General features: G+C 42.3%; 1 protein-coding gene across 2 annotated transcripts; it reads right to left on the bottom strand.

Moving 5' to 3' along the window:
• Positions 1–1444: 1444 nt before the first annotated feature.
• On the bottom strand, positions 1445–11620 carry bcat1 (branched chain amino-acid transaminase 1, cytosolic). 2 transcript variants are annotated; one of them, XM_080756926.1, is made up of 11 exons: positions 11566–11620; positions 9254–9454; positions 8663–8773; positions 8304–8423; positions 7207–7367; positions 6381–6523; positions 5398–5483; positions 4669–4809; positions 4127–4201; positions 2296–2374; positions 1445–1688 (listed from the first exon to the last, which is right to left on the bottom strand). In XM_080756926.1, the coding sequence occupies exons 1-10, from the start codon at positions 11593–11595 to the stop codon at positions 2336–2338; spliced, it is 1107 nt and encodes a 368-aa protein (XP_080613052.1). In that variant the 5' UTR covers positions 11596–11620; the 3' UTR covers positions 1445–1688; positions 2296–2335. The 2 variants fall into 2 exon arrangements, with proteins under 2 accessions (XP_080613052.1, XP_080613051.1); XM_080756925.1 differs by lacking the exon at positions 1445–1688 and having other exon boundaries at positions 1858–2374.
• Between the last annotated feature and the right edge of the window lie 3746 nt (positions 11621–15366).

Raw genomic sequence — 15366 nt, 5'->3', positions numbered from 1 at the left:
ATTTTGGGAAGATTAAAAAAGATTGTAAAATCAAATAGCAACATGATGTGAGCTTGTAGATCAGCTATTTTCACTTCACATTTGTTGTATGAAGAAGTTGTTTGTTTGTTTGTTTGTTTTTTACATAATAGGTACCTTTATTTTTGGATTCACCATTATTAACCTTAGCAGCCCACAGTCCTGCGTTTCAGAGTGCACTCTTTGCAAATGTCAATATCCATGAATGAATCAGCATAACACAGCCAAATCTCTTTCTGCTTTGATAAAGTGCTTTAACTATAGGAAGGGCTGCACATTGTTAAAAACAAAACAAAGAAACAGATTGCAAAGAAACAGATATGCCACTATCACGCTGAACTGATGAATATTTTAAATAGAACTGCAAATAGAACATTGAGTATGACATAAGACAAAAATGCAATATGTGCAGTCAATTGAATCAATTGACTTTTTCTTTACAGTGGGATGACAAAAAACCCCACTATATTTATATTATGTTGTGTGTGACGCATGACATAGTGACATCACTGACACATCCTCGGCATCTTATAAGAAGCACACTCTAGCGTGTGTCAACCGCCGTTGAATGTACATAGTACCATGTCACATAACAGTCACGTCATTGTGATCTGGTAATCTCTTATACTGTACACCTGGGACTATAGTGATCTTTATCTTATACACCTGGGACTATAGTGCCTTTTTCATGCTCGCACTACTGACCAGTGCCGATTAAACCCCTCCAGAGCCCTGGCGCTACACCAAATCAAAAGGTCCCATTATGTGCTCGTAACACAATCAAGAACGACCCTTTTTTTCATATATATAATAATTTCTATCCCACGATTTTGCAACCCATGTTTTCACCCAGTGTCAATTATCTAATGTAATCCTGGGCGCTACACTTCCTCTGCCAACCTGGGGGGGGGGGGGGTGCGGACTGACCTCATGCTTCCTTCTATGCTTCCAAGCTGCTTCTTTTCACCTGACAGGGGGGAGTTTCCCCGGCCGGAGGGACGTAGCACGCGGAAGGAACACGTTATTTCCGACCAGTTCCTTTCCCCTCCACCAGCCGCCCCGGATGGCCAGGGGGAGGTAGTACTGCATGTTTTTTGTGAGTGTACCTATACCCTAGGAACATGCAAACTCCACACAGAAAGGACCTTTCGCCAACCCCGCCTCGGGTATGGGCACTGGTGACGCGGAGGAACGACACTTTTTGCACGCTCAGTGAATGAACACGTTCAGCGCACCGCCAGTACTATCGCCGCTGCTCCCATAGAGTTATAAGGCTGCATGCTCCCTGATGCTCCCACCGAATGGTTAAGAAACTGTTGGACAAACAAAACCACTAGCTGGGGTTCCCTGTGTTGGGTTACAAATCAGTGACCTATGAATACGGGCCCTGGCGCTTTAGCTCCAGTACATTCCGTTGTTAATCCGGGCCTGCTACTGAAACACTAGCAGGATTATTAATGTCAACGTTCAAGTAGAACTATCGGAAGGTACATCCCAGGTAAAAGAATGCGTCACACACATAGGCTAATGATATACTGTATGAATAGCAGTCCACTTCCTTGTTTTGGTACGTAGAAATACTTTGTTCTGTCATGTCATTGGCTGTCCTTTGGACCATCAGAGCCAATCATCAAAACGTTTCCCACTGTAGAACAGCCACTATACAATGCCTACATTTTGATGAAACCAGATGGAACTTTACGCGTCCACTTTCTGAATTGCAAATATACAATTACAATTACATCATTGAACTTTGTTAAGCTCTTTTAACAGGCCCATTTGGGTGCAGTATTGCTGTCAGAGTTGAATTAACACACAAGACAGAAAAGGAAAGCGGGATACAGCCTAAGTCATGGTGTAAATATTGTAAGCAGTTGTGGACTATTGCATGAGTGTGAGTCAACATTACTTGAAGTTTTTTGCTAATTATAGTGGACTGCTCCATGTGTGAATCATTAATTCAAGTTTTAAGGGAGGTAAGGGCATTAAAGCAGTATAAGTGACTGTACAATTCTTGCTCTCCAGCATATTACAGTTAGAATGAAAGTATTGCACGTTTAAAATAATTCATCCACGAACATGCACAAAGGGCAATTGTACTGATGAAGAGTTTACAGCATGTTGCATATTTTCAATGTGTTAATTGTGCATAAAACGTTCATGGTGTCTTTGGGCATTTGAATGTTTATTGGATTACTTTCATATTGGTGTGTGTGTGTGTGTGTGTGTGTGTGTGTGTGTGTGTGTGTGTGTGTGTGTGTGTGTGTGTTAACGCACAAGCACGAGGATGTGTGTTTTCCAGACTCCGCTGGCGCTGCTACACCAGGAGAGACCAGTCACTAGGAGTGCGGCCATGCTGTAACAGAGAAAGAAATAATAAATAAAAGGTCATCGAGAGGTTAAAGAGAACCTTGTGTTCTTCCAGGCGCAAAACAGGGAAACATTACCGACTTTCTTGTCACCGACTACTAAACTTCTCTCACCCGCTGCTGCTTAATTGTGAGCACAGCGCACAGTAAAATAAAAGAAATATGAAAACACATATCCACAAGCGAATCTGCAAACTCAGCCACCGACACAACACAACAGAAGGGGGGGGCCGAGGGGGAAGAAAAAAAGAGCAGAAATTATAATAAAAATCTAAACAAAATGTTCCCCAATCCATGACAGGCGCGGAGACAAATCAATTATTTGCGTCTCATGTTGCAAATTTGTTCTAATGGTCGGAGTGCGAAAGTAAATAAGCGCCCGCGAAGGGGAAACAAAAGGATGTGATTTCTAATTAAGTTGAAAGAGGAACGGCGGGGCGAGTTAGTAAACCCATCTTTCATCCGCTGCCTCAGACCACTCGTTTGTTTGTTGCACAATGTTGTCTTCAAGAAGGGGGGGGGGGGGGGAGGAGGGGGCGCAGCACTGTTTCCCTCCAAATGAAATGTCAACAGATTTAACTGCATTGCAGAAGGAAACCGGCATTTTTTCGAGCATTTTGTCAATTTTATTGTTCATTAAGCTTTGCTGCCCACGCACTACCCCCCCCCCCCCCCCCCCCCCCCCCCACCCCACCCCCTTTGCTCATCAGCCTCCTCTTCCTCCTCTTCCTCTCTCTCTCCACTTGTTCGAGGCTTCATTTGCGGCATCTCGGCTTTGAAGATCACAAAAGGCTGAGGCAATAATTGGGTTTGTGCAATTACAGCGAGCTTAATGAGAGTGTTCAGGAGTTTGTCTCGCTCCTATCTCCAACTGAGCTCCTTCTCTGTCCACACTCTGGCATTAGGCCTGCATTAACACCTCTCTCTCTCTCTCTCCCTCATTCTCTACTCTCTCTCTCCCTCCTCAGAAGCGCTGTCAATGCAGGATGGGAAAGATGCTATCGTTATGGACCCAGGTCTGTTCTTATACAAATACACACACAATCACAAATTTAAGCATGCGCGTGCGCCGCACACACACACACACACACACACACACACACACACACACAGACACACAGAATGATGGAGAGAGCCGATATGCTAATCACTGACCCCTGACTGACCAGAGAGAGTGAGAACAGAGATAGTAAGAGAGGCTCCGGAGAACAGAATGAAGACAAAGATAGAGCGGAGTGGAGCAGAGCTTCAGTGAGTATAGATAAGACATTTTGAATTCAAGGACTATGATTCAAGAACCGAGTGAAACTGCTGTCTCATTGGCAACTTGTTACAGGATGTTTTCTTCCCTTTTTCCCGTCCCAATTTAGTAATTGTGTCAATTCCAAATTCGCTGTCTTCTAGTCCAGTGGTTCTCAACCTGTGGGCTGGGGCCGCGAGGGTAGTGCCTAATAACATACTTAGTTAATAGTAAGTATACTTTCAATTACGTTTTGAAAGCGTCTACCCCCGGGCACTGGCAGCTAAAGATGGCTGTCCTTCCAATAAAGACTTTTTTTTTTAACGAGGGCTGAAGAAGTCTCTTCCTACATAAAAAGGAGGGGAAAGTGGCTGCACAGATGTTCAGCCAGATGTTACCCTCGATCACCACGCACAGACAAACATCTGGGTTAGTGTTTGCGTGCATGCGTGTGTGCGTACGTGCGTGCGTGCGTGCGTGCGTACACGTATCTACCCACCTGTATATCTGCAAGTTCTTTGACCAATCGAGAGGCCAGCTGTGAGTTATTTTCCTGAAAGGGGATGTGCAAGTTCTGGACACAAACAAACACAAATAAATACACATAAAGGCTACATACACATACATGCTTGTTACCATATTAATTGTGTTCCCATATTCACTCTTATAACAAATAACATTTGTTGTGGAAACATATTAAAGCAGACAGCTATAGGGCACTAGAAAACGAGTATCTAATTCACTTATCTGGTCACAAGAGCCATGGAGTCTCATTTATATGTATTATTGAGTTGACGCTATCAACCCCATTTTATACTTCAGCTATTCAGCTGAAGTATAAAGTATGAAACATTTGTAACAATTATATTGAACATTTTTAACAACACACATTTTCCCTTATGGAGGTCGCTGACACAAATCTTCTCTGGGGTCTGTGGGCAAGTACATATCAATTCGGGGGTCGTTGACATGAAAAGGTTTGAGAACCACTGTCTTACACAGTAAAATCCTCAACACAATACAAATGGATAAATGGTGTACCTCTCCCTGGTAGAGGATGCGTCCCACCGGACAAACCACGCAGGCTGTTCCAGAACCAAACATCTCCTTGACCCGCTGTTCCCTCAGGGCTCGGCACAACTCTCCCATGGTCAGGTAGCGCTCTGCCACTTTAAACTCTCCCTGGGAGAGAGACCGAGAAAGAAGATGGTGTAACACTTTATTTTAAAGGGTTATTCTCAGTCAGTTTTGGGACAGCTAGGTCGGATCTGTTGCTCGTCTAGACAACCGGATCGCCATATATGCCTATATATGGGCGTATGGTGTTTGTTCATGGTTATGTCTGAGTCATAGTGATGTGGCTGTTGTACTGCTTATGGGCCAGTTTTAACACAACTGATGACCATCAATACTTTTTAATGGGTGTTGATGGGTTAAAGGAGACATTAACAGACCTCTCTTTCTGTCTCTATCTCCCTCTCTCACACACGCATGCGCGCACACACACACACACACACACACACACACGCACACGCACACGCACACGCACACACACACACACACACACACACACACACACACACATACGCACGCGGACACACCCACCCACACCCACCCACACACAGGCACACACACACACACACACACACACACGCACACGCACACGCACACACACACACACACACACACACACACACACACACACACACACACACACACACACACACACACACACTCCCCCCCTCTCTTACTGTCTGTCTCTCCCTTTACCCATTTCCTTGTGAGTTCCAGGATGCTCTGTCGGGTGATACCAGGGAGGATGATGCCATCTAGTGGTGGAGTTGCTAACTCCGCTTCTGCATGCAGATAATAAGATCATAAGATGGAATCAAGAGCAGTGGGCAAAGACACGTCAAACATTGCAGTAATGATGTCATAGACAAGACACATACAGAACTGACATTATAGACTGGCATCACTCTTCTTTTCCTTTCGGCTTTTCCCTTCAGGGCTCGCCGCAGCGAATCATCTGCCTCCATCTCACCCGGTCCTCTGCCTCCTCTTCTCTCACACCAACTAACTTCATGTCCTTTTCACTACATCCATAAATCTTCTCTTTGGTCTACCTCTATAAGGTCTCCTGCCTGGCAGTTCCAACCTCAACATCCTTCTACCGATATACTCACTATATCCCTCCTCTGTACGTGTCCGAACCATCTCAGTCTGGCCTCTCTGGCTTTATCTCAAAAACATCTGACGTGCGCTGTCCCTCTGATGTATTCGTTCCTGATCCTATCCATCCTTGTTACTCCCAGAGAGAACCTCAACATTTTAGTCTCTGCTACCTCCAGCTCTGTTTTCTGTCTTTTCCTCAGTGTGACTGTCTCTAAACCATACAATTCAAAGGGCTTTATTGGCATGGGAAAACATACGTTTACATTGCCAAAGCAGAAAGAACAACCATACAACATAGCTGTTTGTCTCTAAACCATACAACATAGCTGGTCTCACCACCGTCTCGTACACCTTCCCTTTCATTCTTGCTGATACTTTCCTAGCACACATCACACCTGACACTTCTTCTCCACCCATTCCAACCTGCTTGCACACGTTTCTTCACCTCTTTTCCACACTCTCCAATTTGCTCTGACTATGGCTATGTAATAGTAACCATGCAATGACCTGGGCAAAACTGTATTTAGAAGAAATGTGTAGAATGGGACTCGGGTCTTAATGGGATAATGTGCACTAACCTCCGTTCTCATTGGTCCAGTAGAGAAAGACGTTCATGGTTCCCACCTCAGTGATCTGGTGGTCGTCACCATACAGCCACAACACCTGCTGACACCCATAATGCGCTGCTTCATGCTGGGCATAGATGGAAGCTCCGTAGTTCCTGAAACCACGTGGGGACACAATACAAGTAAGAGTAGAATATTTAGAAAAAGGGATAATGATATAGAAAACAATAATGTGTTATATAGTTGAGTTGAGGACATGGAATAGTTTTGTAAATACATTTGAAGTTGTATAATTTCTGAAGCAATGTGTCATTGTGGTGAAAATGTCCAGACACACCTTTAAGGATAATGGATAATATTAAGGATTAAAAAGAGACCCCTGTCTCAATTTACACTTTTGCCTGAGTAGCCTAAATCAGTGGTTTTCGACCAGTGGTCCTTGAGGTGGTTCCAGGTGGTCCCCAGCTAAATGATGGAGAGTTGGTAACCATATAGATCTTTAACTCTTGAGAGTGTAAAATGAAACCAAATGGAACCATAAGGGTCCATTTGGTTTCATTGTACACGCTCAAGAGTTACATTATTGTTAAACTGCATTACTTAATTCACAAGAAGTCTACACAATTAGAGAATGTAGAAGAATTGTTATTTTGATCAACAACAACAACAACAAATTCAAAGTTTTGGTTCTGAGAGGCTAAATGTCATCAAATGGTTGTCCGTGCAGAATAAATAATGGGCCTGGATATGAAAAGGGTTGAAAACCACTGGCTTATTGCAAGATAATGCGTGGATATTGCGTCCATGCGTGGCTGCGTGCGTGCGTGTGAAAACTCACCCACCCATCTTGTAGTCTCCGGTGCCTCCCTTCCAGGCGCGGGTGTGCTTGGGGTCAGCCCACAGGGACACCGGCTCGAACCCGGTGCTGAAATAAGACCCCACTGGACACAGAATCACATACAGCAGGGCGTGGCCAGTCTTCTTCACACCCAGACCTGGCTGAAATGGGACACACAGAGATTCACACAGAGATTCTACTTACATACAGTGGTGGGAAAAGTACTCACGTTGTTTACTTGTTTACTAAGTGTCAATTCTACAGTAAATACTCTGTTACAAGTAAAAGTCCCGAATTCAAAATGCACGTGGGTAAAAGTACAAAAGTATTGGTATCAAAATGTACTTAAAGTAGAAAGTACTCATTAGGCAGAATGTCCCATTTCACAAGTTTTCAAATGTATAACAATCTTTTGAAAATAGCAGATCTATAAAGCTCACAATGCGTCGCAGCACAATGCATTGTGAGCTTGTAGATCGGCTATTTTCAAATGGCCTAAATGTAGCCTATATAGGGCTGAAGTGGGAAATGTATGTTTTGTAGTAATAATCAAAGTAACTAGTAACTAAGGTTTTCAAATAATTGTAGTAGAGTAAAAGTACAATATTTGAAGTGGAGTTCAAGGAAAAGTATTGGACATATTCAAATAAAGTACAAATACCGCAAAATGGTACTTAGTACTTAAGTAAATGTACTTAGTCCCTTTCCCCCACTACTTACATACAGACAATAAACACACTATAGCGGCTTTAGTTTTGGTGTTATTGGCAGATGTGCATTTTTGCAATGAATTAAGAATTAGCTTCATGGACTTGTGCAGTCTCTGAAAACTATAGATAGATCCACTTGATGACCACTGTTTGACGAATGTATGGATTTTAATGAAGCAATAATAAGAATCAAGATCAACTGCATTGTCACATCACAGGTTTACAGGTGTAAAGTGGGTGATTCGTTATTTTTAGAGAAGGGAGAGATAGAGTAAAAGCAGTCGAGTGTGACTGTGATGTGATGCCACGGCCCACAAGGTCTTTCTTGATGTTCCTGACATCCCCTGACCACTGCAGTCTACTATACAAGGGTCCTTCCTCCCTTACCTCTGTACCCAGAAAGGTAGGTCTGATGTAGAGGCTGGATGAGTCTGCGTGTGGCACCCACTCCTGGTCCACCTGTATCAGCCTCCTGATGCACTGCAGCAGCTCTGAACCGTCAAAGGCCTGGAGAATAAGGAGCAGCGGACGAGGACGGAGGAGGAAAGAGAGGAAAGTAGCAAGGAGGAGATGGGTGAAAAGAAAAAGGAGAGAGACTTTGACAGTGGAACAGTCTGGCGAATACATTTTTACTTTGCTCTATATTTGCTCTATAAACTCAATAACAAATATTTTGTTCACTCATCCATATGTTGGTTAAAATCTCAATCCATCCACCCAGCCATGCCTCCCTTTTGTGTTCTTACTGGCAAGCAGGCTCTCTCAGCAGACCGAGCCATGCGGTCCATGTTGAGCATCGGTCTGAAGAGATGTACTCTATTGTCAGCACCACGGTATGCTTTCATCCCTTCAAACAACTGAGGACAGGACAGGAGACAAGAGAAGTGAAGAGCATGAGGGGAGAGGTGTTTTACTATGAATTAAAAAGAAAGAAAGAAAGAAAAATAAATCCCTACTACAACCATAGCTGCCTTGAGAACGTTTATGACATAAATTGATTTTTTTCTTTAACCAAGCAGCCTTGATTTGTTCCATTCCATTTATCATATTTATTGTACATACAATGAGAGACTTAACCAATTCTGTCTGATTGAAAACAGATGTAGCGAGGCCACGGAAAGCTGTCTATTTGCCAATTACAAAGTGCCAGCAACAACATGGGCTCACTGACAAAGACCTAAAAACTAGACCAGCAGTTCAATTTAATGCTCTGTTCTCATTAAAATAAACTAACTTCCACTGTAACTAACTGACTGTAACTTTACCGGTATTACAACTTTTACATGAGTTTTCAGGATAAAGTCTACAATGCACTTGTTGTATAAATGGAAAGGTACCTCCGTGGCGTAGTGCAGACACACACTGGCTGGGTGGAGGGACAGGTTCCCAAAGGGTTTGATGTGGGGTTTCTGCCAACCCTCACTGTTGCTCCACTCTATGGTCAACATGTGGTCAGTGAACACTTTGCCAAACACGAGGCCGGATGGGTCCGGTTTGGTTTTTGGTGTGGAAGACAACTCCACAACCAGGTCGGCTGCCTATAAGAGCAGAGAGTTCAATATTTCAAAAACTATTTATATTATGTGAAATAATTAGTGGAGGTACTTCTGTGGCCTACTGGTAGTGTGCCTAGCAGTTTGTAAGATTAGCTCTGGACCCCACACCAACCATCTCATTCCTGCAGAGCCATGCTGTAAAAACAGAAAAAGTTAATCTAATAAAGACATGATTCCACGCTTTCCTTCTAAAATGACATAAAACTCATCTGTGCTCTGTTCCCTCTGTTATCCACCGGGGGTCGCTATTGACCACTTTCAATGAAAGGACATGGTAAACCAAAGGTCACATCTCCAGTGGCATATCATAATGCCATCCTTGGCATTAAGTCAGTAAGACTTTGAGCAGTGAGGATAACGTTCAACACTAGAATAACTAGCAGCAGTTACACTGCAACTTCTCCAAGGATGTTTAACAGAATAAGAAATGCTGTGGTTTATGGTGCTGTCAGCAATAATTGCATTGTTCATAGAGAAGAGACAACGTTAACACTTCCAACTCTGGACATCATTCAGTCATCTCTGTACATTCCATGTTCCCAGAAGTTTTATTTACATTCCATGTGGCCTGGATTAGGATTCCCTTGTTAGATCCACCTCCTGCTGCAAAATGTTGCCTGCTTCATAATCCCAGATTACAGTGACTGAGTGGTGAGCAATGACAGCAAAGCAATGTCTGACAGCGTGCACAGATTATTGTACTATGGCTTTTGTATATCACAGCCCCACCTCTCACAGAGCGGCAAGTCACAAATCACAAACAACCCATTTCTGATGTGTAATCAATCTTGTGTGTGTATACATTATTATCTGTCAAAGTCTCAAAGAGTATCCTTTACTGGGCAAACTATGGTTTCACCCTTTTGGCCATTGGAATGAACATGTAGGAGGACAAATCAATGACATGTTTTTGAGACTCATTCTCCTCAATAAGACGCATAATCTGTTTTCAGTGTGGCCTCCCTTATTTATTTCACACACAGCCCACCCAGTGGATGCTGGGTCAGGAATAGGATTAAGGCTATAAATATGCATGACTGTAGGCTATATCACCCGTTCAGGTGTGTTTTAGCCCTATCCGGCTATAAGATAACTGTGCTCTGAGCCTGGATGGTTCATACACTTAAGTAAGGAAGTGGCTTATACTATAAATATCAATGAGCCTGCTGTCTACAGGTCATGCAGTCAGGATCAACATACAAGCTTAGTGTGAGCTGGGAAAGTGGATTCTCCTTATAGCAGGCTGAACAGGAGCTCCTGGTATAGCACCTCCTGGTATACACCAGGAGCAGGGGGAGGTGGTGGAGGAAGAGGAAGACAGCAGGAGAGCAAACAAGCAACAACCTTTCCCCTAGGGGTCTCACAGTTCTGACAACATGTAGACCATTTGTACGACAGGAATATGGACACCAGAGGTCCAGACTTGAACTGACCCGAGCACTGTGGAATAATTTTTCATTTCCTCCTCAAATTCTGAACACATCTGAGGCAGCATTGTGTGAGTGTGTGTGTGTGTGTGTGTGTGTGTGTGTGTGTGTGTGTGTGTGTGTGTGTGTGTGTGTGTGTGTGTGTGTGTGTGTGTGTGTGTGTGTGACGTGTGTATGTATGTATGTAGCCTTAGCCTATGTGTGTGTTGGACCAAGGAGACAACAGGATGCTGCAGATGGAGACCTCAGTGAGGGTAGGTGTACAAAGTAGCCATCAAGTAAAATCCTCAGTGTTAACTCTGAAGGGTCCATTTGGTTACATTTGTACCCTCTCTGAGTGTTTTAAAAAATCCTCAACAAAAATATATCTTTTTTGTAATAAGTTGAAAGTGTGCATGTGACACAAGAACTTTGCACTGCAGGTTATGTTTTTGAGGATAGTGTGATCAATGATTATTATTTATATAGCAATGGAATGATTGGACAATGGACACTAGAGACATTTGTGTCAACTGTCCAGTGGATGTTAAAAAGACATACTGACATTTTAAACTCCCCCGCATGACAAAACTTCAGATCCTCAACTTCACAAGTTCACATTATCTCATATAGCAGAACTGAAGAAAAACAGACTTATATTAAATATTAAATGAACGGTCACAATACCTTGAAGCTGTTAACATTATTGATGGCCATTTGATTGCTGACAATATCATTGCCAGCAGCAGCACAACCCTGAGGGGGAAAAGCATACAAGAATGAAACAGGACTTTATAATAATGTTTCAACAATTTATCATTTGGCTGCAAGTAGGCTATACATCACACCATCTTTAACACACTTATACCATATTAACATTTATCATCTGTAATTGGTCACAGAGGGGGAAAGAGTTAATGTAGTCTAACAAACTGATGAGGACTGATCGAGGAGGAGCAGTCGCAGAACAAAACTTCCACCATAGGAAATACAATTTATCAGGTATTTAGATCAATATTATACTAATTTATTAATCAATTTCTAACTCAAACGCTTTAAAATCCAACATTCTGCATAACTAGCTTTTTGTTCAGGACGTGCAGCTTACCATCAGGCTGTGTAATAATAAATAATAAATGTGGGTAATGTGACCAACCCTTATGGCTCATAGGTTCCTTTGGTTATGTTACACAAATGTAGACCTACACTGTCAGAGTTAAATGAACACTGTGTGTAGGTGTATTATTGCATATATACATTCTAAATGGCCTAAGCCTTGATATTTAAACACGTCACACGCGTCCATAACGCTAGAAAAGCACGCACGATCTCAAAGCGAACTGCATCAGGCTCTCTTATCACCTCTTGCTGGCTACAAAATATATAGGCTCAGGTGAATATTTTGTGTACCCATTTATAAACGTTTGAGACTCTACATCAGTAGCCATGGTTCATGACGCTATGATAATCATCATGATGATGACAGTCATGTTTCAGGGCTACTACATCAGTAACCTGAAAGACCAAAAGCTGAGCCTCATATCAGTAGAGTAGCATATCCTGAAAGACCGAAAGCACCTGCGTCACCATCTGTGATACTGTATGTTATCCTATAGGCTATAGTTTATTATGGGCTGCATGAATGACTCAACGAGTCTGGGGGTTGATGTTTACCTTACACGCCGGTGCGCTGCCGGCTGCAGCTGAAGGGACGTCTGGACCGCTTGTGCTCGCCATGATGAAAATAAACGGCTTACCGCTTAGCTACAGATTATCAATGTGTGATGTGTCGGAGGACGTCTCTGCTTGTAGTTCTATCTGTTGCAGGCCAAATATTACTTGAATAAATTAAACTGAGCAGGTAACAACAACACCTCTGAGTGTTGTTGTTGCATTAACTCGCATGGATAAAGTGGTCATGCGTAAAGTCTTACATGCGTAATGTCACACAGTTGAAGTTACTGTAGAAACTCCCCCCTGGTCCATGGGCCATGATGCAACCCTGCATCATAACACACGCAGTTCCACGACTACAGTTCTACTACTACCCCCCCATCATAGTAAGAATTAGTAGAATTAGTAAGAAGGACATGAATGATATACAATAGGCTATATGTATTGCAAATTGCCAAACATCACATAACATAAGTCAGTCAATATTATTTAGCCTAATAGCCTCGATTGATTGATTGATTGATTGAAGTATTTGTTAACAGTTTGCAGAATTTCAGTAGGCCTATATTTCAAGCACAACTCAATACAAAAACTGTTAACTGTGGACGACACGACCCCATAAAGCATTACTCTAGTTTACAAATTACAATAGGGTCCACCATTTTCAATTAATCAGAAAATAGAGATAATCTAAAGAGACAAGTGGAGCACTTTCTAAAACTACTAATATTAGTTTCCCCCCAATTCCAATGGTGCATTTAAAATGTTCTCCTCAAACACATTAAAGTGCTAATTTATCAATGCATATTAAAGTTTACTAATTTATCGATGATGGATTTTGTATTTTATTTTAGGAAAGTGTATAGCTCTGTCACCAATGGATTTTGTATATTATTTTTCAGAAAGTAGCTCTGTCTCCAACTCAGCAGAGTGCAGAGTGAACACAAATGGGCATCTTCCATGCTGCTTCCATCTGCCCATTTCTATACTGCCATTGCCAGTCTCTCTCTCTCTCTCTCTCTCTCTCTCTCTCTCTCTCTCTCTCTCTCTCTCTCTCTCTCTCTCTGGTGTTAATCATTTCTCTTACAAACTCAGGGACACCAGTAGCATCTGTTACTTAATATTATAAACAGTAACAAATGCAGGTTATACAGTATATAGACCTATATTGCATTTCTTGTTATGATTGCGCTGAACACATCTGATGCTCTTGGCATGTAGGCCTATAATAATCCTATCTAAACAACTCTTTTGTATATTGGAAATCTGCAATAAAAATCTGTGGAAATCAGGGATCAGTCATAAGGGTATCCTATCCATAGACCATAGTTACTATGAAAAGGACAGCTCACCCACATTGGGGCACATTTGTGTGTGTGTGCATTATTGCACACAGATGTACAATAACACCCCTGATTGAGTCACATGGTCACTTGTTGTGTTGTGGAGGATTATGTTTGTCCTGTATGTTCCCTGGTCCAGTGTTTAGCACTGAACCAGGGCTATATGTTCCCAAATCCCATGACACGATTATTTTAAGATGATGTTATGACACACTACTGCCGCAAGGTGGGAATGTTACTTCACTTTTAAAGCGATGGCCATTGGCCTGATTGTCAGACTCTGAGAGCTTCTAGCTGCGCTCAGTCGAGTGGGCGGGGTCTATGGGCTGGAAACCAGGCTAGTTAAATGCTGCTCATTGGCGCAACACTTGAAATCCTTTGAGTGCGTATGAGGTTCTTCTGTGCAGTGTGCAGGACAACAAACATTTGCACGTACAAGCTTCGTAAGGTAACGCATTGTAGCCTATTGTACCCCCTAAACGCCTTCGCACAAACAGTGCACTGAGTGCACTCCAACTGAGAATTCGTAATTCTTATCAAAACGATATGCATCGATTGTCAGGTCAGACACCTCCTCATTCAAGATTTATCGGCCAGGTGTAGCCTACGTCCTGTCCTGGCTGTCTGCAACATGGACAGCTGGTCTGCATTTCTAGGTTTTAGTAGCATACATTTAACATTTGCTAGGGCCTAGGCTATATCGCAATTTTGGGAATTAATTTGCATTTGTATTACATTTCAGATTTACGTGGAGACCATAAAGTTATTAGTAATGGTATTTAGTGGGTGAAAATAAGTTAAGCAAGTTACCGTAGCATGGTTGAGTTGAGTGCATTGACATGCATCAAAGAAGTCAAACAAGTAATTAATTAACATAACTGTGTAGCCTGCTTGTGTTTATTCAAACCAGACATTTTGTAGTTCTCCTACTGTTATTTTCAGTACACATTTATACTAGCTCAAAGAAGTCTCAGCATAAAGCATAAATATGTAGGCCTATCTAAATAAATAATATTGACACAAGTTGCTTTTGTAAGAATCATCCAGAGTTGTTTAAATTGTTTTGGCACTGTGCTCTTACAAAAATATATAATGTTTTAAACATTCATTGGAAATGATTACTTGGCTTGCTTGACTAATAAGAAGAATGAGAACTGTTCTTATCTCATCATAATTCTTGCTAAATAGGCTTATGTTGACTAAACTCAAAGTAATGGCCTATTTAACACCATTGCATTTTGCACTAGAGGTAAAGTGATCAAATGTATTTGATTTTTTTTTTCTGGAATAGGCTACTTCCATTTAATAATGGCAACAACCAGTAAGACGCCCTGAGGGCGAGAAGCGACCTATGGTCGCGTGCACGCTGGGTGATGGCAGACTGCTGGGTCAGATCAACATATGGAATGAATTTGGTACCGGCCATATATGGAGCGTGTCTTGAGTGTACAGGGTTTGATGAGGTCAGATC

Source organism: Protomyctophum bolini, assembly GCF_963924005.1.
Source record: "Protomyctophum bolini genome assembly, chromosome: 23".
NCBI lineage: Eukaryota > Metazoa > Chordata > Actinopteri > Myctophiformes > Myctophidae > Protomyctophum > Protomyctophum bolini.
Note: the sequence above shows the minus strand (reverse complement) of the source record. Positions and strands in the feature narration are given on the sequence as shown.